General features: G+C 47.2%; 1 protein-coding gene across 1 annotated transcript; it reads right to left on the bottom strand.

Moving 5' to 3' along the window:
• Window positions 1-315: 315 nt before the first annotated feature.
• On the bottom strand, window positions 316-19,617 carry DAZAP1 (DAZ associated protein 1). Its single transcript, XM_031063273.1, has 12 exons — window positions 19,580-19,617; window positions 18,968-19,134; window positions 18,630-18,695; window positions 18,002-18,112; window positions 15,702-15,750; window positions 11,405-11,487; window positions 8,027-8,180; window positions 6,255-6,284; window positions 5,683-5,823; window positions 4,752-4,934; window positions 1,387-1,532; window positions 316-429 (listed from the first exon to the last, which is right to left on the bottom strand). Exons 2-12 carry the CDS (start codon window positions 19,079-19,081, stop codon window positions 316-318), a joined length of 1,191 nt encoding a protein of 396 aa, XP_030919133.1. The 5' UTR covers window positions 19,082-19,134; window positions 19,580-19,617.
• Between the last annotated feature and the right edge of the window lie 5,319 nt (window positions 19,618-24,936).

Genomic DNA, 24,936 nt, shown 5'->3' with positions numbered 1-24,936 from the left:
CGCGAGAGCGGCGCGGGCGGAACGGGCGGGGAAGCCGAAGCCGGGCAGCGCTTCCGCCCTCACTGCCCTTAAAGGGGCCGCACCCGCAGCCCGGGGACAGCGCGGGGACAGCGCGGGGACAGCTGAGAGGGACGGAGCCTCCTCTTCCCCCCGAACCTGCCCCTGCTGATCCAGGGAAACCTCGGGTTCCAGTGACACCGCTCCTTCCCGCTGGCACAAGGTGGGACCAAGACAGGCCACAGCCACCTGGACCTCGCAGTCACCCCGGGCCAGCTCTGAGCATCCCGCGCCTTTTTGGGAAGCCACCTTCATCTTTCACCCGTGGGGTTTCACCTCCCCACGGGGGCCAGAGCTACCGGGCGTGGCCCAGCAGAACCGGCTCGCTCGGCACAGGTTGATCCGGTCTGGCCCTCGCAGGAGGTCCCTGATCTAACGGCCCACACGGGCCTGGTGGAGCCTGTGCTGCACAGACAGGAGCCAAATCCAAAGGGTTTTATCCCAGAAGAGGTGAAGATGTTGGGTGTCCTCTGCTCCAGGGTGGTGCTGTGACAGTTCCATGGTTTCACACCCCTGAGGGGGCTCAGATGGTCTCAGAAGTGACACCTGCACAGCCACCCCTGGAGCAGCTCCTGTTCCAGCAGTAATTTTGAGCTCATGGATGTAACAGAGCAAGGAGCAGAGCCACGAGGATTCCAGCCCAGAGGATTCACAGCAAGCAGAACCAGAACCACACAAAATTCCCTCTGAACAGATGCAGCGACCCCCACAGCACAGACACATCCCAGCACACCCCCAGCTCCCCCTCATTAACAGTGATTAATTACACCAGGAGTGAGCCCTTCACCACATCAGGCTGGATCAAAGCTCTTCAAGGGGCTGGATCTGATCCAGGCTGGAGGATCCCTCCCCAGGTCAGATCCCATGCAGCAGTGGCTCCCTGGCAGTGCCACCCTGCACAGGGCACAGCTGGTGGCACCACAGAGCTGCCCCAGGACTCCCAGGGCTGCCACGGGACTTCTCCAGAAAACCCACACTCACAAAAGCAAAAAAAAAAAAAACACCCAGAAAAATGGAGACAGGCTGGTGTTTCTAATCCAAAGGTTCTTGTCTTTATTCAAACCAGGGCTTGGCACTGCTCAGTGCCAAACGCACCAAAACCTTTTTGCCTGAGGGAAATCCACATCTGGCCGAGGCTTCGGGAGGGGGAGGCAGGTGGAGCCTCCGAGCAGCTCCTGTGCCCGCCCCGGCCCAGCTCCGCCCCCAGAACAAACAGCAAAATACACTCAGCAGGTTTCTGTCAACTCCCAGAGTTTCGGAACCCTCCGCCCCAGCACTGCCGTGGGGAGGGAGGGAGGGAGGGGCTGCAGCTCTTCCCCCGCCTCCGACAGGGTTGGGGTCGTGCCCCCGGCCGAAGCCGCTGCCTCCGGCTGGGGGGCCGCTGGATGGCTGCACCGAGGGGCCTCCGTAGGGAGGGGGCTGCTGGCTGGGGTCAGAGAAAACTTGTCCAAACCCACTCAAGTCTTGTCCATACCCTGGGGAGAAGGGAAAGGCACAGCATGAGCTTCCAGGAGCGGTCACGGGTGTGCATCCCACAGCTGAAAGTGTTCCCTCCCCGGGAGCGGAACAACACCTGGGTCCTGCAGGGATCTTCCCTCCTCACAGAGAAAATGGGCAAAAAGCAGAAGGGAACAGGTGTGCAGGAAGGGGGAGATGTTTTTGGGGTAACCCCAGCCAGGCTTGCAGTTCAACCATCTGCTCACAGCTTTGGGGTGCTTGGGAGCAGTTTGGTTTTGGGTTGGGACCTGTAGCACAGGCCACTCTGGAGTGAGCAGAATTTAGGGACAGAGAGAAAAACAGGGGTTTCCTTTCCAACAGAAAAGAAACCTTGTCCAAACCCACTCAAGTCTTGTCCATACCCTGGGGAGAAGGGAAAGGCACAGCATGAGCTTCCAGGAGCAGCCGTGGGTGTGAATCCCACACCTGAAAGTTCTCCCTCCCAGAACAACACCTGGGAGGAGCAGCAGCTCTGGGGTCCTGCAGGGATCTTCCTTCCTTTTCTGCACAAAGCAGAAGGGAACAGGTGTGCAGGAATGGGGAGCTGTTTTTGGGGTAATCCCAGCCAGGGTGGCAGTTCAACCATCTGCTCACAGCTTTGGGAGCAGTTTGCTTTTGGGCTGGGACCTGCACCGCAGGCCACTCTGGAGTGAGCAGAATTTAGGGATGGAAAGGAAACTCCTGTTTTTCTCCCTAAGAGAAAAGATTGGCTGCAATCCCTGCTACCAACACAAAATTTACAACTAGATGTAAATTAAGACGACTGAGAAATTGAGAAATTTAATTCAAATTCTCCTAATTAAATATGACTCTTAATCCTGGCATCAGTGCCAGCCCCTGCTCTGAAAGATGCTATTAAGGCTCCTAATTACCAAGAGCATTTCTGCAGTGCTGCCTCTCTCTGTGCAGGCTTAGAGCAGGTTTAACTCTCTTAATCCCAAACAAAGTCTCTTAGCACATCTTCAGCAGTTCAGTTTCAAGCTCTGCCTGTCCCTCAAGGACTTGCTGGCACTAATGAGCACTAAAACACAGCGAGCTCAGGCTCTGGGAGCTGCAAATGCTCCTCCTGGCATTTGTTCAGACACAGATAAGCAGGAGCCCAAAACTACAAGGGGATTGTTTGCCAAGGGGTGAGGCTGGGAGTGGAAAAACACAACCCTCGAGTTGCTCTCCCTGCACACAGTGGTGCAAACCACGGCTCAGCACAGAGCTCAGGTTGTTTGTGATGAAGGAAACCCACAGCACACACCTGCAGAGCCACTCACGAGTCACTGAGTGCCATGCCTGGCTCTGCTCCAGCCCCGTGGTTTCAGTGTCTGGCCCCAAACCTGAGCCTGGATGGATCACCAGGATAAAGCCTGGCCTGGCACAGCTCACTGGGGGGATTCACCCCGCTGGAAAAGCTGCACTGCCCCAACACAAACCCCAGCACCTGAGCCCTGTCCCTGCCTCTCACCCTCTCCAACAGCCCCAGCAAGGAACACCAGGGAATCACCCCAGGACCTGCCCGAGGCTCCTCCCTGCTCAGCCTGACCTTGGGAGAGCAGACAAAGCTTTGGGGTGAGGCCTGAAGGGTGTGGAGTAGATAAACCCCTCCTAGTCAGAACTGAGGGGACTGTAGGGAGAGAATGAATTTTTAATTATTTTAAATTAATGTAATTAATTTGATTTTGCAGGGTGAGTGTTAGTGCTGACACTCACCCTGGGTGCACACACTGAAGGATTTAGGACAATGCCCAGGATAAACCTTACAGTGCCTTATGCTCATTAGGGAACTGTGTGGTTCTTTAAAGCCCACAAGCTTTACACATTTATGTAAATATATGCAAATTAGGGACACTTCCAGGGATGGGGCAGCCACAGTTTCTCTGGAAAACCCATGCCAGGGTCTCAACAGCCTCACAGTGAAGAAGCTTTTCCTAATACCCATTTTAAACCTATTCTTCTCCAGATTGAAGCCATTCCCCTTGTCCTGTCACCACAGCTCTAGATGAAGAGTCCTTCTCCATCAGATCATTCCTAAACTTCCAACACCTCCCAAACTCTGGCTGTTCCTCACTGATGTAACTGGCTGTGCAGAGATTTGTGCTTTATTTAGAAGAGTCCAACCCACTCCAAAAAGAGTCTGCAAAGAGCCAAGTTCTGGCAGAACAAGAAAAACTTTTGAGTCACAAGGGCAAAACTATCCATGAAATCAGCTGTGTAAGAAACAAACGAAAAAACATTTCAAACTCATCAACATGAGAACATGCTGCTTCACAAACACATCTCAAAAGGCTCATCTTCCTTCAGAGGCTGCTTTACATTGCTGGAATTTTGAATATTATCTATTTAAATAAATGTTGTGAAGTTTTCATCTCATAGCAGTTTCTGCAGGAACTTGAGGCAGCACTACCACATGGAGAACGTGTTCCAGCAGGGAACAGCCTGAATCCACGGGCTGCTGCATGCAAAATTCCCTTCAGAACTAAAAACTGACCAATTACAATCCCTTAAAAAAAACATCAGTACAGAGCTCTTTGGAGAGATCTCTGTAGAGATATTTGGAGAGCACTGCTGAGAAACAGGGCTGAGAGGAGCAAGATGAGAATGAGAATTCCCTCTGAGCTCCCTCAGGGAGCAGCAGCAGAAATTTTACTCTGGAGCACAGGCACTCATCTAGCCATCTTAAAAAGAATTTGTTTTTTGTAGCACTGCCTGCCTGCTGTAAAACTTGTTAGCTCAGTTGCCTTCTACCTCAAAGTTTCCTGCAGAGCACAACAAAGCTTTGTGCAGAACTGCACCTCCAGAGAGATGGGGAAGGGATGAGAAAAGGGAGGAAAAGGCACTGGTTTGGATCCTTACACATGCACTGCCTGTCTCTCCATGCTGCTTTTACTCCTCAAGTCTGTTCTCCAAGGTCTGGAGACACAAAAAAAAGTTCACTACAAGCTCTGAAAAGCTCTTGGAGTGGAAGTTTTAGCTACAGATTTGGGGAGAGTGGAAACCAGGAATTCATCCCTGAATGCTTATTTTACAGCACAAAAGCAACACTTTGGAGCTAAGAAAATTCCCTCTGGCTAGAACACTGCATGATTTAAGGATGGCTTGAGCTGGTGGGAGCATTCCCATCCTGGAGAAATGCCTGCAGCAAACTGTGTCCAACACTCTGTACCCAGGACTAAAGGGAAAGGGGATAAATGGCAGCAGTTACTCACCAAACTGACTATAAGGGAATTCTGGCTGAGCAGTCGGGGGTTTGCTCATGTCCTGAGTTGCCTGAGATGGTGGTGGTGGTGGAGGAAAAGCGAGTGGTGCTGCCCCTGGAGTGGCAGGTGGAGGGGGGACCCCAGGGGGGGCAAACTGGTCAGGTGGAGGAGGTGGAGCACCGTAACTAAAACCTGGAAGGACAGAACAGGTGAACATCAACATCCTGCTTGGCTTTAGAGATGATATAATTTAAAACCAACATTTCTGAGGCTATTAAACCCCAGGTGTTCGTGACCAGTGGCTGCACAGATTCACCTCGACACGTTGGTCACCCCCATGGCCCAAAGATCTCAACAACACACCTTGCACAGATGGGAGAAATGTTCCCCAAAAGGCAGAGCACAGAGAAAGGGATAAAGCAGAACTGGGGACCAAACTCTGTGCTTACAGACTCGAGAAGTGAGGAGGAAGCCATAATATCCAAGATTTTAGGAGTAAAAAGTACCTTGTGATAACTAGATACTATTTTCCACCTTCTTTAAACCAGGTTTGAGACAGAGGTTTGAAATGGTGGCCTGAGAAGTAGGTGCTAAAATCCTATTTGTATTTCCAGTTCCAGTTATCACCTTAATTCCTTAAGCTCCTCCAAAAACCCTGCCTGTGTTTGGCCCAGGTCACCAGCAGTGAGCTCTAAGTTTTCTCTCACATGTCCTAACAAAGGTGCACAATCTATCTAAATTTATTTAGCAACACAGCTTTAAATTAGAGAACAGAAATGATTACTGCATCCAAGAAAAAAATAATACTATAGTTAATTATAGCTCTGAATATATAATCTGGGAAAAATAATTAAGTGATAGGAGAAACACAGGGGGAAATCCAAGTCCAGCAAACAATGAGGAAAAGCTGGATGTGCTCCAGCTCCTGGGGGTCACTTACTAAATGGTGGAGGGGTGCCATAGCCCTGTGGAAATCCTTGTGGAGGCGGGAATCCCCCGGGAGGTGTGGAGACGATGTATGAGGTAAATGGTGGTGGTGGGGGAGGAGCTCCTCTGCCTGGAGGAGGGGGTCCATATCCACCTGGAAAAGGAAGAGAAAACCAAAAACTGAACCACATGAACACCAAGGAGCTGCTGCTGGAGTCAGCTTCCTCTAGATGGGGTAAGGCTGTTGGGTGGATTTCAAATGCAGGTTCAGCCTTCTATGAATCCTCACTTTGGGAAATATTTGTCCTCCAAGTATCCCCACTGTAAATAATTGCAGTTTAGCATGTAATCCCTTGGTAACAAATTAATGTGGCTGGAACAGCAGGATGTGTGTCAGCTCCCATTACTGAGCTGCTAAGAAGCCACTGTCTTCCCCTCTGTTCTTCCAGGACAAATTCAATCAAGCTTTTAAATGTAGGTTAAATCCTACAGAAATCCAAAAATCACTGTGAATGCTCAGAGAAGCTGCACCCGTGCTTGGGAGGATTTTTTCCTTTCAGAATTGGTCCCATATAATGTACTTACCAATTGCCTGTCCAGCTGGCACCCACATCCCTACAACAGAACAAAAAAAGAGCCTTAGACATCACTGAAGCTGCATGCTCTGGAGCAGGGATGATGCAAGAAGAAGGATTTGGCTCTGGGATAGACTGGGTATCCTCCCTGCGTCCCTTATAGAGCTATTTTTATGGCCTAAGCAACATTGTGGGACTATTTCTGAATGTATAATTCTGGAAAGACTCTGAATCATTCAGCAAATGACACTCAGAAAAGACAGCAGTTCCCAAACCCAAATCAGATGGAGCACTCGAGAGCTGCCACATACCAAGTGCAAGAAGTTACAGTACTACAGAGAAGAACAAAACCCTGGAGAACCTCAGCAGACTACACATCCAAGGGATTATTAATTTACTACCAGGTTTATCTGAGTTATTTTTGCAGTTTTTGAAGCATAAAAAAAAGTCCTTCCCATCCCTTGTGCAGTGCTGAGATTGAAGGATAAATGTGCTCGTGTCTGACATTAATCTTTCCAGGAGATCAGATATCATTTTCCCTACTAATCACTGCATGGAAAATAATGGGAGTTTCTCAGTTTGCAGATTAGCACATCTGTGCACAATGTCAACCCTCAGCTGCAGCTTTCATGTTAATCAGCACCGTGGGGAAATGAGTAATCCCTGTGCTGCACTTCCATCCACGGAGCGGGGATGGAGCAGCCACGCTCCGTGCAGCCCCCCTGGTGAACATTTCTCATCTCTCAGAGCAAGCAAGTCACAGCAACTCAATTATCCCTCTGCATTTCTCCAGAAGTTATCAAAATTGTCTTTGGATGAACTCAGCATGTTTATCCTGCCTCTGGAGTCTCAGGGGGGTTGCAGCCATCAAACCCAGGCTGCTCCCGAGCCCCGCAGGGCTCCTGGTGTGCACTGAGTGCTCCCTGAACCAGAGCTGCCTGGTGCTTCCCCAAGCTACATTAAGCAATAAAATTCAAAGGCAAGGCCATCCATTTCCCCCTCATCCCTTTCAGATTTTCCTGATAGCTTCCTTTGAAACTGCCTCATCCTTGAAAAGCCATATTTCAGGCAAATTTGTCATTGGGGTGTTGTGCACAATGCACTCCACAGCTGGAGTCAGAGCTGGAGCTTTCCCAACACCTTCTCTGAGCTCCCCCAACCCATGGGGACTCCATGTGGGGAGAGGCAGCTCCAAAGGGAACAGGTGGGACACACCTGGGACACGTGCCAGGCCTGGCACTGCCTTCTGCCAGTGAAACGGATTTTTGGGAAAAGCAGTGAAAAAACCTCACAAAGGACTGGGGGGTTGGAAATCTACAGGGGGTGCTATCAGGGAGATAAAGCTGGGAATAACATCTAGACCAGAAAACCAAAGTGCAGCGAGCTGGAAAGGTTGGACAGAGAGAGGTTGGCACCCTGGGCAGGGTAGGCAGCACCTTGGGGTGCTATGAGGGAAATAAAGCTGGGAACAACATCTAGGCCAGAAAACCAAAGTGGAGCAAGCTGAAAAAGCCAGACAGGGAGAGGGTGGCACACTGGCAGGGCGGGCAGTACCCTGGGGGGCTTTCAGGGAAATAAAGCTGAGAACAACATCTAGACCAGAAAACCAAAGTGGAGTGAACTGAAAAGGCCGGACAGGGAGGGGGCGGCACCCTGGGCAGTACCTTGGGGTGCTATAAGTGAAATAAAGCTGAGAACAACATCTAGGCCAGAAAACCAAAGTGCAGCGAGCTGGAAAGGCCGGACAGAGAGAGGCTGGCACCCTGTCAGGGCGGGCAGTACCTTGGGGGCCGTAGCCCTGCTGCCAGGTCGGAGGGGGCTGCCCTGCCCAGCCGTTGGCAGCGCTTGGCATGATCCTGCTCCCCCACTGGCTGGCCCCTGGTGGCCCCGGAGTTTGGCTCTTGCTATCCCGAGGCTCGGCGCGTTTCACCTCCACCTAAACAAACAGAGGCAGCGCTCAGCGGGGCTGGGGGGGCCCCGCGCCCCCCGGCCCCTCACACACACCCGCAGGTACACTTAAGACTACACTTAGCATCTTATGACTTATGTCTAAGTACTTAATTATTAAAAACTTAAGGCCAGTAATTTACAATGTTTCTCAGGTACAGTGTAGGTGATGGTAAGGAATTACAAGTCCTACTGTTGAGGGATTCCGAGAAAAGCATCCTACAAATTGCTTCGGTCTCGTTGGCTTTAATCTTAAAACAGCAGTACCCTCTTACAGCAGCTCTGCACTTAAAACAGCACAATCTTGGACATTAATGACGGACTGATTTCATGTTCAAGGCAGGCGATACGAAGATGATGTTTTCAGTTAAAAAAACGGAATTTTGAGTGAAGAGGCTGCTCTGAAAAAGGGTACTAATGCTTTAACCAAACATGTTTGGGGTCCATTTGGAAGTGACAGTTTAACCCACCCCAACTAACTGCAATTTCAGCTCTGCTCATACCTGAGAAACACACATTTTTTGAGATTTGTTTTTTTTGTATTGTTGTATTTTTTTTTTAAACTTAAGATTTTATTTAAATGTCTAATGGAAGATAAAGACTTACCTTCCCCAGGCTAACGCTTAAAGAATCTCAGTTAACTCAAACAATGTCAGAGGGAATGGATGTGATAAGAGAATCTTACATTACATCTAACAAAAAAGTAAACAAACATGCAAGTAATAAAAATGGACAGTTGAGTCAATAAGAAGCAATCTTCATACTGTGTTAAGTCAGTGACAAAACCCCTCCTGTTTTAAAAAATCAGTAACCACAGTGCTTAACTTATTTCATTCCAAGATAAAATGTCCTAGTGTTCCCAGCCATGGAATAAGTGCATTTGACCTACTTAAAATAAGCTGCACATTCAACATAAACCTCTCAAAAAAAAATCCAGTTCTGATTTAATGAAACCCTCTCAGCACTCGCTGAATTTGAGGCTTTTTTTTTTCATGATTAATTTTAATGGGTGCCAGAGTACAAAGAAAATAAATCTCAATCATCAATGGGCCTGAGTAGTATGGAAAATAAAGTATTCAGAATTCTTCCTGCCATGTCTTAAAAGCCATTCATGTTGGAGAACAAACAGGAAACAGGCACAAGGCAAGGACAAAGCCCCCCACACCCCCCCTGCCAATGCCCCAAGGACATGAGACATGACAGTAACCAAATCTCTGTCAGCTCAAGGCCCTTCCAGAGAGGAACCAAGGGAATTTTTCAAAGGACTCAAATTAATGAGTCTTAACACATTTGCCTTGAGGGAATTCAGTTATTGCTTACAAAAGCAGAGGTCTTCTTGCAATTTTAATTTTTTTCCCTCTCCTTTCAACAACATATGGATTCATTTCAGCAATACCTTTTTAATTACCAAAAAAGACAGAGATACCATTTTTAAAGCAGGCATGATTAGGCAGTGAAGGAGAGAGCAGGGGATCTGGAGCTCATTAATCCTTGTGGAAGAATCCCATTAATTTTTCAGTGCACACTTGGAAGCAGGGAACTGCCAAAGTGAGGACTGAAAATTCCCTGTGCAATAGGGAGGTTCAAATTCCACACCTGCCTAGAGCCCAGCTTACCCCAAGAACTGAGGCAACTCTATTAATCTGAGCTAAAAATCCCTGAATCCTGATTTTTTAATTTTTTTTTTTTTGTCACTGAAGGGGGGGGAAAGGGCAAAAATCAATTATTTCAGTCTGGAATTGGGTTTGTTCGGGGAACACAGAGAACTCCAAGTCCCAGTGCTGTGTCAGCAGCAAAGCAATGAGGGGACATCCAGGCTCACAATGGGCCCTCCATCCTCTCCCAGCACCTTGTGGATGTTTATCCTTTGTTCCCATTTGGATCTGCTGCTTTGTGGGATCAGCTCCCACTTTAGGGTTTTGCTGAAGGCAATTCCAAGGGCAGATCAGGGAATATCAGGGGGATACAGGTGATCCTTACACACCTGGGAGTGTCACACCAGGAACCAAGAACTCATGTTCTGGATCCCACAAGTAAATTCCTTTGTTCCCATTGTAGGAAACCAGCCCTGCACCCCAAAACAGGTTCACAGGAATTAAAGGCATTATTACATTGCAAAATGAACCAGAACTCCACTGATATGCAGAGTGTGTCCCTTGCTAACTAAGCAAAGGCTTATGAAATATCAGCACATAAAAGACTTTAAAGACAATTAAAAACTCACACAGTGCAATAATTTAAGGAATGTGAGAATCTTCTGTGTCTCCCTGAACGTCCTCACTTCAAGTTTAGCAGCTTTAACATTTAGTTTAAAATCTCGATATACCTTAAAGCTATGCAAGGACTTAAATTTACCAGAATTTCCTGTGGTTCATTTTTCTTTAAATTACTCTTTTAAAACTTGGGTGTCCTGCAACAATTTATTTTGCTTTTAGGTTTGGGTTTTTTTTTTTTTCTTCCACAGGTAAAAGGATGTTCCTTGCTGAGTAACATCAAAGGAGCCTAAAAAATTCCTGCCTATCCAAGCCCTGTTTGCTGACAACACAGTATGAAGATGAAACAACCAGAGGTCACTTAACTGCATTGTGGTTAAATACTATATAGAGTACGTGGGTTGGTATCAAAGTTTCACAGTAAGTGACCCAATTTTTTAAAAAACCAATCCTTCAGGATGTTTTTTTTTTCCTCCCTTTTTCTTTTAAAGTTTAAGACTATATAAAGCAGATTTGTCTGACACCACCTCAAGATTTGAGTATCAAGTACACATCTGAAGGAGTGGTATCTTAAACCAAGCCTTGAAGAACTCGGATTTCACTGGGATTCTGCTTTTCCAACAGCTGGAAATCACTGATTTCTCTCCTTGCATCACAGCAGTGCTCAAAGCAGAGGCAGCGAGCACCAGTTCACCCCAGAGATGGTGATCCCAGTTCTTCTGCTCAGCCAGAGCAGCCCCCAGGTCTGTACACACAAGGCCTCACCCCAAGCAGAGCCCACAGCCTGAATCCTCAGGATTCCATCCCTCCCTTCCCCAGGCTGCCCCCATCCTCACTGCCCTTCTCAACAAACTCAGACTTTCCCCACCTCCATGGATAAAGCCTTGAATTTGGACTGCTGCGCTCTCCCATCAACAATTCAGTTGGATTCCCCAGTGAAATCGCTCGTTGCCCAAGACTTGGTTCTTTCTTAAGGTAAAATAAAACTACAACTACACACTTTTTTGCCCATGATGTCGTGAAAATGCATGTTGACAGCCTGGTCCACTGATTGTTCGTCCTCGAAAGTAATAAATCCAAAACCTAGCCAACGACGAAGAGTGAATCAAGGTAGCAGGGTGTTGTGACACAAAACAGGATGATGAACAGTATTAGGGGCAGACCAAGGGTTCAAGCAGGGGTTTCAGATAACGACACTTGTGTTCAATTGGCAAAAACTCTGAGGAAATTGCAATGGATACTTCCTGTGAAGAGGCTTTAGTGCCTCGTCTCGATTGCGCGCATGCAGCTTCAAACTGAGCTCGTTAACCGGCTTTTAATTTGATTTTATTCCTCATCCACCTACCAGGAAATGGAAAAAAACTGCTAAAATCAAAATATTTGTGGGACAGCAGATTGAAGTCAAGCAACTTTGCTGCTCCTCCCTTTGATTCAGCCTAATTTCCCAAGGAAAACCTATTATATATCCCTGTTCCCCAAAGCTGCAAAGCAACTTCCTCCCAATCCCTTAGCCCAGCTTCCAGTTAGGGAATATTTTCCATAGAAAAGAAAGTTAGTTTTGAAATGTAGCTGTTAAAGCATGAGAAATTTTACCACTCCATGGATGAATGAGAAGCTTCAGAAACTAACAACCTACATCAGAGGTTCTCAAGTTCTCCACACCTTGGAGAAAAAGCACAGAACAGGTGTTACTCCTTCCCAACAAGGCAGCCCCCTGTGAGGTGTTGCTCACACAGAACGTGGTGTTGTTGCCACGTCCTGAATCTGTTTCATTTCTTGTATTTCCTGTTGATTTCCTTTTGAAAAATCCACAAAACTTCCCAATGGGTGGCTCATTCCCTTCCACCTGAGCACAGCCCTGGCTGCTGGCAGCTCAGCTGGATCCAGCAGCTTTTGATGCTTGGAGAGAAAACTCTGGGAAAGGAGGCAAAGCTCCCTGTTTGGAGGTCACTCTGAGAACCACTGCACGTAGGTTGTAGCTGCTGACACAGCCGAGAGAGTGGCAAAATAGTGGTTAATCCCCCAGGACAAGGCGGCTGCTTCATGCCATCACCCACTGGCTGCTGGTGGGGACAACCCAGGGCAGGGAGGGACACATGCAGTACAGGAATTGTGCCATTCTTTGGATTAGCTACGGAGGGGGGGAAAGGGGGGAGAGCAATAAAAATTAGAAAAAGAAACCCGAGGTGCGGCGTGGGAAGCGTTTATGGAACATGGATGCGGTTCTGCTTTTCTGAAACCCAAGATTTCCCCCTTGGTTTGCGTTTTGCTTTGCAGCTAGTGCTGACAGCAGCCAAATCTTGCTCTAAAGCGTTACAGAATACAGATCTAGCACAGGAATGTCTCTCCACGCTTATCCAACTGCGTTGGGTAAGCCCAAAGAGGCCTAGTGTAGAGAAAGTTTATATATATATATATATAAAAATACACAAAGATACAGGCCAAAATAGATTCCAGCAGGTCAAATTCTGCTGTCAGCAACAAGAGCAAAAGACATCACTAAAATAAACTGAAAATAAAAAGGAAAAAACTTGGCATTTCCCACACACAAGAGACTGGCAGTATAAACGAAGTTTTGTGGAGCTGTGATGAAAGCAGCCTCAAAGCTGAGAGCAGCATTTCATCACAATATATTTGTCTGAGTTAACCAGAAATCCGAGTGTTGGAGCCAAAGGAAAAGTGTTTGTATTTAAATCACGTTTAGTATTCCAGCCTTTGTCTAAAAAGAGATGGGGAGGAAAAACAATGGATTCCATCAGGATGTGAAGGTTGTTGTTAAATTTGATTCCAAAGCTAAAGGAGGGGAACAGATTGTGGGATGGCATTGGAGGGGTGGAACAGGGAGAGCAAGAGGTCATTGAGAAAAGCAATAAATAAATTTTAAAAAGGGGATTTAAAAGGGTCAGACAGCACAAGATAAAGAAGAGCACAGATATCAGAGTAATACAGCAAAACTCCAAGGTGAAGTTTTAAGCAGAAGTGATGAAATCCACCACCTGCAGCTTTAGTTTTTGAAGGTCAGGACTCTGTTAAAGGCTGGAGAAATGAACTGCATCCAGCAGGAATCCAAGAGGAGCAGAGCAGAGTGACAGAGCTGATCTGCAGCCAAGGGAGGAGGAGAACAGGCAGAGCAAGAACCTGGAAATCCCTTCCCAGCTGCTGGAACCAGGAGAAACTGAGAGTGCACCAAAGCCACTTGGTTCCTTCAGAGATGTGCCATGGCTGCTGTGCTTGGGGCTGTGGGAAGAGTTTGGATGAGGCAGAGGTGGCAGGAGCAGGTAGGAAGGGAGGAAGCAGAGATCACGTGGATACCTGACCCCAGTCAGCTCCTCAAGGACATCACCTGAGAATTTGGTGCCTCCTGAGGAGCTGGAGGTAAATGGATGCTACAGGGATTAGGAACAGGGATCATGTTCCCTCCTGCTACCAGTAAACCAATGTGCACTCCCAGTGGAAGGGTGGTAAAGTGAATGGGAAAAGGCAAAATTCAGAAGGGTCTGAAGAGAGATGGCACTGAATTGGCCTCTGGAGTTTTATTTACAATCATTAAAAGGGTAAGGGGACAGAGCAGCAAGAGAACACAGAACACAGAGAGAAGGCAAGAGAAAATGTGTTCTGGGATGCACAACCCAACACAAACTCGAGGAATTTTTCCTAGCACCCCCCAGGGACTGCCAAGGCCATTTTGGGAGATGTGTTAGTCAGCACACTAAAAAAAGCCTGGAACAGCACAGAAACAAAAGGCAGAGAGAGAGAGGATTCAAGAAGTGCTTAAGAAGTCTGATGAATTAGGGGAGGAAGTTTTCTGTGGGTGGAGACAAGACCTTTCCCCCACCTGGCACTTGTGCTTTGCACCCCAAGCCCTCCTTTGCCTGCGCTGTTTTTAGTAGAGCTTGAAGCAGAGAAGCCATTAATTGAGACAGGATTAATCCAGACCAGGCATGACGTTTAAGTACCTTTTGCACAGAGGCTGCAAGGCTGGGATTAAATATTGCAAAGATAGAGATGATACAATAATTACTGAAATATTTCAGAACTTCAGCCCCAAATTACATTTGAATGCCAGTGCCTTTGTCTCCTCTATCCAAAACCAGCTGCTCTAAAGCATTGAAACAGATGAATTTATGTGCTGCTTAAATCAAAGGTATCTGCTGGAAGAAGATTAGGATAGCTAAAGGAAGAAAACAAAAAAACAAATATATTGAAACTTCGTTTACACTCCAATAAAAGACAAAGCCCGTCCCTCCTCTGACTGTGGAACTGGCCTGTACCTCTGTGATAAATTATCACCTAGAGAGAAGAAATCTAAAGAGATATCGTTAATCACAGTCAAACAATTCACAGAGAGAAAAGAAACAAAAAAAAGAACTTACTTAACATTACCATACTTTACTATGAAACACTTAAATATGTCACTAAGGATGTATGTCTAAATTAAAAATAAAACTAAGACTTAACAGCTTAATAAATATGAAGTGAAGGATATATTTCTTAATAATGAGGCAGAAGAGAAATGAAAAGTTCAGATGGCAAACTATTCTCTAGCATGTCCAACATGCTACAGGGTGGGAGCACAGCTAAGCTTCACGTGCCAAAATATTGCCTCTTCCTTGGCAAACAAATGGTGGATGCAAAGGGACGTGGGTGACATGGAATTGCTTCATATTTTGACCAAAGGTTCCCAGCTTGATTCAATATCTAGTGAATCTTTCAGGTTTTTGGAGGTTTTTTATTCTCCTCCCCTCTTAAAAAGCAATCTGGTATGCAGGGATTGTATATCCCAATTAAAAATATACATATATATATGTTTCAGAATTATTTTGTGTTGTTTAAGAAGGGTTTTTCTTGAATTTGAGGTGAAGCCATTTAACCAAAACAAAAAGCAGGTGATGGATGGATTCTGTCCTGTCTTGTGCTCTGGCTGGAGCACCCCACATGCACTTACAGACCCAACGTACCTTTCATGTGGAACAGGAGGAAAATCTGCTGATTTTTCCCCCTCTCAAAAGTACCTTAAGCCACAGCAGTGGCTTGAGAATCAAATTTCATTCAACTACAAAAAAAAACCCCAACCCATCAATGAGCATGAAACATCTGAGTCGAAATGCACAGAGCCAAGTGAAGCTGGAGATGAAGAGTCTAGACTTGAAGTGATGTTTGCCCAGTGAATTATTCTTTTTCCTGAGGCAACATAGGAGAAAAAAAAAATCTACCTTTTCTGATGGTGTGAAATAGTTTGCCATCTGACTATAGGAGAGTATGAAGAAATTTCAAGGACAAACTAGATCAGCCTTTACCTCGGGGCCTCTGTTTCTCTGCGTCATAGATCATTACAACTTCAGTGACCTGGAAGAGAGAAGGGAAATTCTACTCCCTGTGCTACAAGGGGAGGGCTGGAACAGTCACCACCAGCTGGTTCCTGCTCTCTACCCACAAAGCACAAGCCAAGTGCAGCCATCATCCCAGCAACAGCACAAAAATAGGGAATATTGCTCTTCCTGGGAGTTTAGAAAGCCTGAGCTCATCTCTATTGTCTCATCACACTTGACATTTTAATTTAACATTGAGCTTTTGCACTATTTGTACCCACTCTACAGCCTATTACACACCCCAAAGGTTTGTTTTCCAACAACTCAACAGTGTAGCTTTTTAAAACATGATTTTTCCATTTTTAACCATTTTCACTTTTGCCATGAAAAGCAGCTCGAGCTGCAGGCACCTCCAGGAACATGCAGGGCTCCTCTGATTGAATTACTGGAGCACCAGGGAAGCCCAGAGCACCAGTTAAAGCAATGCTTTAAACAGCTTTACAAAACCCCTCTAAGTTCTGGATGAGCAGTATCAGTGTGATTTTAACCTAAAAAAAGAAAAAAAATGGAAATTGCAAGCTGTTCAAAGGCTTCAGGATTATTCTTCTCAGAATGAGCACCACAGTGAGCTACAATTGAAACAAAACCTGAGGTGTAATGTTTATGTCAACATTAAAACAGCTGAAGGGAACTGCTCTGAAATCTCTCAGATGCAGAGAAGTGGTCACAAAATGGGTGTGATTTTATAAAATTACATCTTCAGAACAATCTCAGGATATTTTACTCGTGAGTAAAAATGAGTTTAAAGTCTGACACAATTTTATCTTTACTTACAGCCAGAAAACATTTGGGTTTGAGTCGCTGCACTCACTTGAGCACATCCTACTGGGGGATCCAAGTGGGGATTATGCCATGGGACAATCAGTGCCACATTTGTCCCTCCCCTGGTCCATTTGGGTCCTCTTCACCTTGGCCTTAATGACCCAGCAATTACCAGGGCTGAAAAAATCAGTGCCTGCCTTGGGCTCTTCACTCTCGTGGCCACAAAACATTTGTGAGACTCCACTGCTCCAAAGGGACTCGTTACAACTCCAGGAAGATTTTCTGATTTCTATACTATGAGTAAAGTGCTACTACTTACTTTTAAGGGCACTTACAGTTGTGGCTGTTGCCTTCTACACCTGCAGGACATACCCTGTATCTCCCCAGCATCCAGGGCACAGCTGGAAAGCCAAGTCTGTGAGGAAGAGCCTTTTGAAACTACATCCCACAGCTGTGGAACGTGCTCCCTGTTTTTATTATTAGTCTACTGCAGCCTTTCAAGCTAAAGAAACAGTTGTTAGCTATTGCTTTTTGTGGTTTTAAATGAATTATCTTAATGGAATTTTAAACACTGATTTAACTTGATAAACTTAAGAATTTGTTTCTCAATAAATCCTTTGCTGCCACTAAGAAATGTCAGAAAAAGGTTATTGAAGAAAGTATCAAAAACTACACTAAATGCCAATTAAGCTCATTTTTACCAGCACAGTCCTGGATTTAACTCACAATCTTTAACTTCCTCAAACTTATTCACAGCTGAATTATTTAATTCAGTAGTTTATCATATGCCCCCACTTCCTTGAGGGCCATGAGAGCTGGGATAAATGGGAATTAAAACTAAATAAAAACTAAATTTAAAAAAATACAGAAGATACAGTAATTTCAGTCCAAGGTTACAAATTGAATTAAAGAAGGTGCATGAGGAGCAGTCTGTCTCAGAATGGAGGTTCTAGGGACATCAGAACTGAGATTCCAGATGGTTTGAAAGCAGCTACTGCTCCCCAAACAATGGCAGGAGACACAAATTTAACCTATCTGTACACAAAGTCAAATACCAGGATCTTAAAATCCAGCCCATTGAGAAACTCACTGTTCCCAAAAAATAATCAGCAGACATTTTTAATTGCCCAGCTGAAAGTTATCAAGAGAAAGGGGGGGGTGAGGGTGGAAATAATAATAATAAAAAGAATCATTCTTAAGGCACCTCAGGAGTTTTTGGAAGAAGGGACAGAAGAATGCATCAGGTAGACTTAAACATGAGGAGACAGAAGCAGCAAAGTAAATTCCACATGAACAGCAGGTTCTGCCAAGGGACATTTCCAGATGATGAATGTTCACTACAGTTTCTCACAAAATGCTTCAGGTGCCCCTCCAGCAATTTGTCCAAATTACTCCCAAATTCAACAGCTTGAGGAAATGTGAGAGGAGGCAGCAGGGAGGGGAGGCACCTTCCCCCCAGGACTCACCACTCCGAACTTCTTGAAGTATTCCCTGAGCTCTGTCTCGCCACAGTTATGAGGAATCCCACCAACAAAAATTTTATTGGATTTATTGTTATCGCTCCTGGATCCTTTCTGCTAAATCAAGGAGGAGAAAATTCAGTCAGAAGAATAATAAGGGTGGCTGCTTCTATCATTTCACACTGAACCATGAACAATGGGCTCTGGCAGGCTGAGGGGAGAGCTCCAGCCTTGAAGTCTCCCAGGCATGAAAGGGAAGCACGTTCTGAGCTCAGAGGTTCAGTGTCCCCTGCTCTTCAGAGGACCAGGAATCCAGGGCCTGTGTTCTGAGGCCATTGACTCATTCTAAACCGAAATCTGGTGAAGCTGCAGGGTGTGGAGTGGGCTGGAACAGCATCAGCCCTGCCAGTGCTCTCAAATCTGAACAACTCCACTAAAAGCATCACTAAGAGCTTAGGAAACACCACACCCAAACTGACCCTGCTCTGTACAGAGCCTGCCCATGGAAATCTAAACTAAAGGCACTTTTTAGAAATGAGATTTACACTCGAGTTCTGCATACAGACTTCTGCCTTTAAACCATGGATATAACCCAAAGGAACTCCAGAGCATACACAGGGATCTTTTTCCTTACCCATCCTTCCTTTGGCCGTGTCCGCTCCGGCTGCATCCCCCGAGGTGTGCATGGCTTTGGATCAATCTGGAAGAAGTTCCACTTTGGTCAGACTTCAGCAGAATTTTGCTCTAAAAGTTACATTTGTGGCAGCTGAAGCAAGCCCTGCTGACATGCAGCTCCTCAGAGCTCAAACACAAGCCATGGAGTTAAGAGCTGCCTTACAATAAATCATTTAAACCAACAACCAGGTTAACTCTGACACTCTGCAAATAAGGAGGCAGAATTTAAAGCAAATCTTTGAATCTGGTGCAGGAAAAAAAACCCAAACAAACAAACAAACAAAAAAACAAACTTACATTTCGGCCATCTAACGTATGAGGTCTGCTGGCCAGCACTGTTCCCACACAGTTGGGATCTTTAAATTTGACAAATCCAAATCCTCGAGATTGATTTGTTGTTTTGTCTTTCATTATTACACAGTCTACAACTTCTCCATACTGGGAGAAGTAGCTACGAAGAGTTTCTGTCAAAGAAAAAAAAGCAAGTATTAAACAGAGCCAGATATTAACAGCACCAGACTGTGTTTGCAATTATGAGACAACAGATCAGCAAACATGGAACACAGCTTCAAACTCATCTTTTGAAAATGATCACATCTTACTTCCTGTAAACAAATGGCAGACAACAGTTTATTTCCACTCATACAAATGGAAAACAGCAGGAAAGTGATTATAAAAAGGGTTGTCTGTTGAGCTGACAAAAACTTCAGCACCAAACAATATAAACCAAAAAGTATTAACATATTTAAAAAAATATATAATCATATATCTGAGTTGTCTCTACAGAAAGTTTTATTAATTAGCAGAGGAGGAGGCTCTCAGCCCAGTCTCCTCCCCACAGCAATGCCTGTGAAGAGCTCCTGGCTGGGTTTTCACCATGGCCCAACGCCTGCAGCACACGTTGCTCACCTTGTGTCGTGCTCCAGTCCAGGCCACCCACGAACAGCTTTCTGCAAACAAAGCACAGGGCAGCTTTAGGGGCTACAGCAGATGCTCCATCTGATTTATGGCACAGCTCAGCTCTTCTGGACAGGTTTGGGGGTACCAGGACCTCCAACACGTCCTACAAAGCTGGCACCATACTCCAAGCTGCTGATGAAACCAAACCCTTCCTCCATCCCTGCTCTCTGCTCCTCCCTCCCTCACCACAAAGCACTCACTTGGCTGCCAGCACCTTCTGGTGGGGTGAAAGCAAAAGCAGAACTGCCAGGCTCAGGCCTGAGACAGAAGTCAAACCTGTGCAGCAGGTAATAAATAACAGAGCAGCACTAATCCAGCAGCAGTTGTGAAACCATCGTACAACCCAGTTTCGAGATAGCGATGAGCAGGTGAGAAAGTCATGGCTAAACCCCAAACTAAACTGCTCAACACTGATTCAACTCTTCCTCTGCAGAGAGCACCCAAATCTGCAGGGTTTCCTGTCCCAGCATGCCCAAGGATCTGGGTAGGTGCTACAGCAGCTCCATGCCATGCTGCCAGCTCTGCAGCTCCTTATCAACTCCTGGGTGTGCCAAAACTTCCAGCAGTCATTTACTCAGTAATTAAAGGTTGGTTAGAGCCGCCTCAACACTTGGCCCTTGTCAGTACCAAGAATCAACCCCAAAAACACCCTCACAGCTGTCTGCAGCTTCCTCCTGAGGAGCAGCATCAGCCTCTGCTCTCTGGGAGCAGGGGCAGGACCCAGGGAACAGCTGGAGCTGGGTCAGGGGAGGTTCATGCTGGGTATCAGGAAAGGTTCTTCCCCAGACAGTGCTGGGCACTGCCCAGGCTCCCCAGGGAATAGGCACAGCCCCAAGGCTGTCACAGCTCCAGGAGCATTTGGACACTGCTCTCAGGGACAGGATGGGACTGTTGGGGCATCTGTGCTGGGCTTTGATGATCCCTGGGCTTCCCTTCTAGCTCAGGAGATTGTGTGATTCTGTGAAAAACTCTGCTGTTAATGGCTCCATGGCTCTGCACAGACAAGCACTGGGACAGTTTATTTTTGGGGGATGCCCTCTGGTTCTCCATCAGATCTCAAAGAGAAGAAAGTACATCCTTGCTTTGTCTTCTTCTCGCCTTCACCTATACCCGAGTACAGCTGAGGGTGGTGGGGATTCCTGCATTCTCACTTACATGGGCAAAGTTGAATTTCACCTAACAAAAAAACAATACTGAACTTCCTCTCACCTGCTCTTTTCAGGAACAGGTAATGGCAGGGAGAGCCCAGTCACCCCCAGTAAGAGCTGCAGGTGCACTGGGACTACCAGGAAAGTGAAAGCCTTGCACCTGGGAGTTCCTGCGGAGCAGGGTAGCTCACTGACAAAACCAGCCTGTCCCTTTCCACTCTGATTCACTTCTCTGATAGGACATCGTGTCACAACCCTTCTGCACCAGCCAAAGTGACAAAATTCAATACTACACAGCATCTACGAGCCTTGTTCCATTGAGGCAAATTCTGTTCCTAAGTTACAGGCCGAGACGTGACACGAGTCTTGTCTTTCACAAAAACAGAGCAACTGTTAAGCGCTGATCAAAGCATCTCCTTGAGCAGCCAGCAAACAACTGAGCTGGTGACACATGAGGCACAGACAGCCCTCAGTGTCACTGCTGCCTTATCATCATGCTAAAGGACGTGCCAGCCCTCCCTGGGAGCAGCAGGGCAGGCCCTGCACCCCTGCCCTGCCCTCTCTCAGAGCAGTCCTGTTTTCTGTGGGCATGCTGGGCAGGACAAAGTTTCCCTCAAGGATTGGAAAAGTGCCCCCAGCTCCCTCTGGCAGAGCTCTGCCTCCTGGCATGGGCTCAGGGCCTTGTGCAACAGCAGCCAGTTCATAGCAACAGGTCCAGGCCTAGCCAAGGTGGCCCCACCATCCTGGTGGCTGCCACAACTGTCCCCTGACCACCTTCCCTCTCCACACACAGGACACAAACCCCTCTGTGCCGTTATTTTTAGGGAAAATAAGTAACTGTAATTTCCTAATAGCGAAGTTAAACCAGCTGATCTACTGCTATATTCACAATGAAGTTTTGCTATGTGTTAGTGACATTTTCTTTGAGGTTTTGGTTTGTTTTGGGGTGTTTTTAACTAAATTAGATAGCTTGGGTATAAAAGATTAATCGACTTTACATCCTTGTAAAAGTACCAGCTGTGTTCTGAGAGAACACCAAGCTGTCTGCAGGGAGGGAGGTCACTGAAACCTTCCAATTCCACCATGAATTATTTGTAGTCACCCTACATGGACTGAAACAGCAAAGCTGGGTAGCTCAAGGCCAGCTGCAGCAGCTGTATGGAAATCCACAGCCCCAGTTTATATACATGCTGTGGAATATCAAGTCAGAAATCCTCTGCCTTGGGATCCTCCATGCTTTGAAGACACTGAACAGGGCCAAAGTTCACAAAAATCCAGATGTGGTACAGTACTGGACAGCTGTGAAGCAGGACGGGTGTGTGAGTGCTCCTGCCCCCACGCTCAGCTGCATCACCAGCCCTTCCTCAAGGTCTCACCCACACTCCATCCCAGAAAACTTTTAGTTCTAATGGTTTGGCAGCTATTCAATTAATAGAAATGTATACAATTGATAGAGTATCTTGAGTTGGAAGGGACCCATGAGCACCGAGTCCAGCACTGACACCCCAACAATCCCACCCTGTGCACCCCTGGGAGCGCTGTCCAAATGCTCCTGGAGCTCTGGGGGCTGGGACCATTCCCTGGGGAGTCTGGGCAGTGCCCAGCACCCTCAGGGGGAAGAACCTTCCCTGATCTCCAACCTGAACCTCCCCAGGCACAGCTCCAGCCTCAGGTCCTGCCCCTGCTCCCACAGAGCAGAGGTTGCTGCTGCTTCTTGGGAAGAAGCTGCAGACCCTGCTGAGTCTCCCCTCATGCTGTTCACTGTTTGTAGTTCACACCTGCCCACACGTCCATAAAACTCCAAACTGACAGGCTGGAGGACACTACAGTCCGTCCCTGCTGGAATGCAAAGCCACTCCAGCACAAAGCACCAGCCTGGCTTTTGGGCAGGTCAGTCTGTCCACCATGAGAGTGAGATCCTGACAGGTGCAACAGCCCTGAAGCAGCAGAATTCCCCACAGGGATCACCTCAGGAGCAGAAAGTGGGATAATGACTCCTCAGAAGTTGCAGCTGTATAAGAAGTTTTAAGCAAGTGTTCTGCCTTGTTACTTCCTGTGGGAATTTTCATTGTTAATTTCTTGTTTTCATTGCTAATTTCTTGTTTGTTGCCATAAACATACTTGCTGCTGGAGCAAATCGACTCAGGATTGGTAAAAAAAGCATATACAGGTATTTTATAAACCAACAAAAGCACAAACTCTTTGCCTACATAAATAATCTGGGGTTTGATTAATAGCTCTGATCAACACCTCAGCACAGCCCCCATTAGCTGCAGGACAAAACAATCAAGATCAGCACCTTTCTTCATCCAAACCAGCCCCAAGTATTAATTAATTATAACAAATAACACTCACAAGGCCCCTCCCTACCCATGCCAACACACCTGCAAGGCTCACAGCTTCCTTAGGTACTTTCTCTGAAAATCTCTGCCCAGAAAAGCAGCTGAATTCCTAACTTCCCATCCAGACTTGCCTCTCACAACAGCTTTAAACCAGAGCTTCCTTCTGAGGGCTGGAGCAGCTGAGTTTGTTCTGTGCTCTCATCTTCCCTCTGAGCGCTTTTGGGGGAGGAGAATAAAGAAAATTTCCCTCTCTGATTAACCCCCAATTGTTCCCAATCTGATTACAGCTCCAAAGGATCACAGCCTGTGACTGGGAACAAACTCTGTGACAGCCCAGCCCACTCAGGAGGGGAGCTGATATTCCATGGAATAACCTGGAGCCTGGCACTCACCTACAGTTTGGGAAGTCAGATCTGATCAGGTCTCTCACAAGGCACCAGACAGTGACTAAGGCCCAGGAGCAAACAAAAACACTTTCAGAGCAAAACCCACTTATTTAAACAGGCCTCATGCAATGTGTGCTGGAATTGGATCATCTCTAAGGTCCCTTCCAACGTGATATTCCAGTCACTCACCCTGCCTCCTGTACTTTTAGGATTTACAAATTAAGAACATGCAGTAAATAAGCAGCTTACAAAGCAGTGCAAGCAGCATGGGACAAGTGCTTCGTGTTTCCAGTTTCAAACAAGGTGACCAGTCCTGATGGGAACATACTGCGCCAAAAGTTGCACTGGAAAAACCAGCCAAGGATTTTTTTTAATTTGGTTTTTGCTACTTTGAGCTCTACCATGCCCAAGCCTGCAGCCTGATCATTTCAATGTCACCAGGGTACAGCTCTCAAGCAGAATAATACTGAGTGCAGCTGGATGATCTCTAAGGTCCCTTCCAACCCAAGCCTTGCTATGATTCTAAAAGCACGTCAGAAGAACCAGACCAGTGTCAGGTTTTCGGTTTGAAGCCCCAAAATCCCCGGGAACGCTTAAAACCGGGATTTTCCTGCCTGGAACACATCCCGGGCAGAGGACAGCAGAGGGGAGCTCGGGAGGGCAGCCCTGCCCTGAGAGGGACACGGAGGGCGAGGGGAGGCTCCTGGCGCCACCTCTGTCCCACCACCTTCCCCCTCCTCACCACAAGCCCCTCGGGGTGGCCCTGATGAGTCACCAGAACAAAGTCCCCAGCGAGGTCACAGAATCACAGAACAGACCCTCAAGGACCATCGAGTCCAATTCCTGGCCCTGCACAGAACTCTCCAACAATCCCACCCGGTCCCTGGGAGCGTTGTCCATGCACTCCTGGAGTTCTGGCAGCCTCGGGGCCGGGACCATTCTCTGGGGAGCCTGGGCAGTGTCCAGCACCCTCTGGGGGAAAAAACCTTTCCCTGAGAGCCACCCTAAACCTCCCCGGACACAGCTCCAGCTGTTCCCTCTGTCACTGGTGCCAGAGAGCAAAGATCGGAGCTGCCCCTCTGCTTCCCCTCACGAGGAAGTTTTAAACTGCGATGAAATCTCCCCTCAGACTCCTCCAGGCTGAGCACACCAAGTAACCTCAGCCGCTCCTCCTAAGGCTTCCCCTCAAGGCGTTTCAACACGTCCGCTACCCTCCTTTGCACGCTAACACCTCAGTATCCTTCTTATACTGTGGCGCCTAAAACTGCGCGCAGGACTCAAGGTGAGGCCGCACCAGCAGAGCGGGACAATCCCCTCCCTCGACCGGCGTGTTGTTCCCCCCGCCTCGCGTCCGGTGTGACAGGAGAGGAGGGCACGAAGGAAGGGGCCGAGGTGGGACGCGGGTGGGACCGGGGGGATCCGGTGCGGGC

This window comes from Geospiza fortis, unplaced genomic scaffold (assembly GCF_000277835.1).
Source record: "Geospiza fortis unplaced genomic scaffold, GeoFor_1.0 scaffold241, whole genome shotgun sequence".
In the NCBI taxonomy this organism is placed as follows: Eukaryota; Metazoa; Chordata; class Aves; order Passeriformes; family Thraupidae; genus Geospiza; species Geospiza fortis.
The sequence above is the reverse complement of the archived record's forward strand: the minus strand, read 5'-3'. Positions and strand labels throughout refer to the sequence as shown.

Excerpts from the sequence above, each read along its gene's own strand:
- DAZAP1 (XM_031063273.1), bottom strand. The coding sequence starts at position 19,081 with ATGAAAGACAAAACAACAAATCAATCTCGAGGATTTGGATTTGTCAAA. Across the intron at positions 11,488-15,701 it reads AGAGAAACAGAGGCCCCGAG|GTTTTGGATTTATTACTTTC; the intron begins GTAAAGGCTGAT and ends GTCGTTGGCTAG. Across the intron at positions 4,935-5,682 it reads TGGCACCCCTCCACCATTTA|GTTTTAGTTACGGTGCTCCA; the intron begins GTAAGTGACCCC and ends CTGTCCTTCCAG.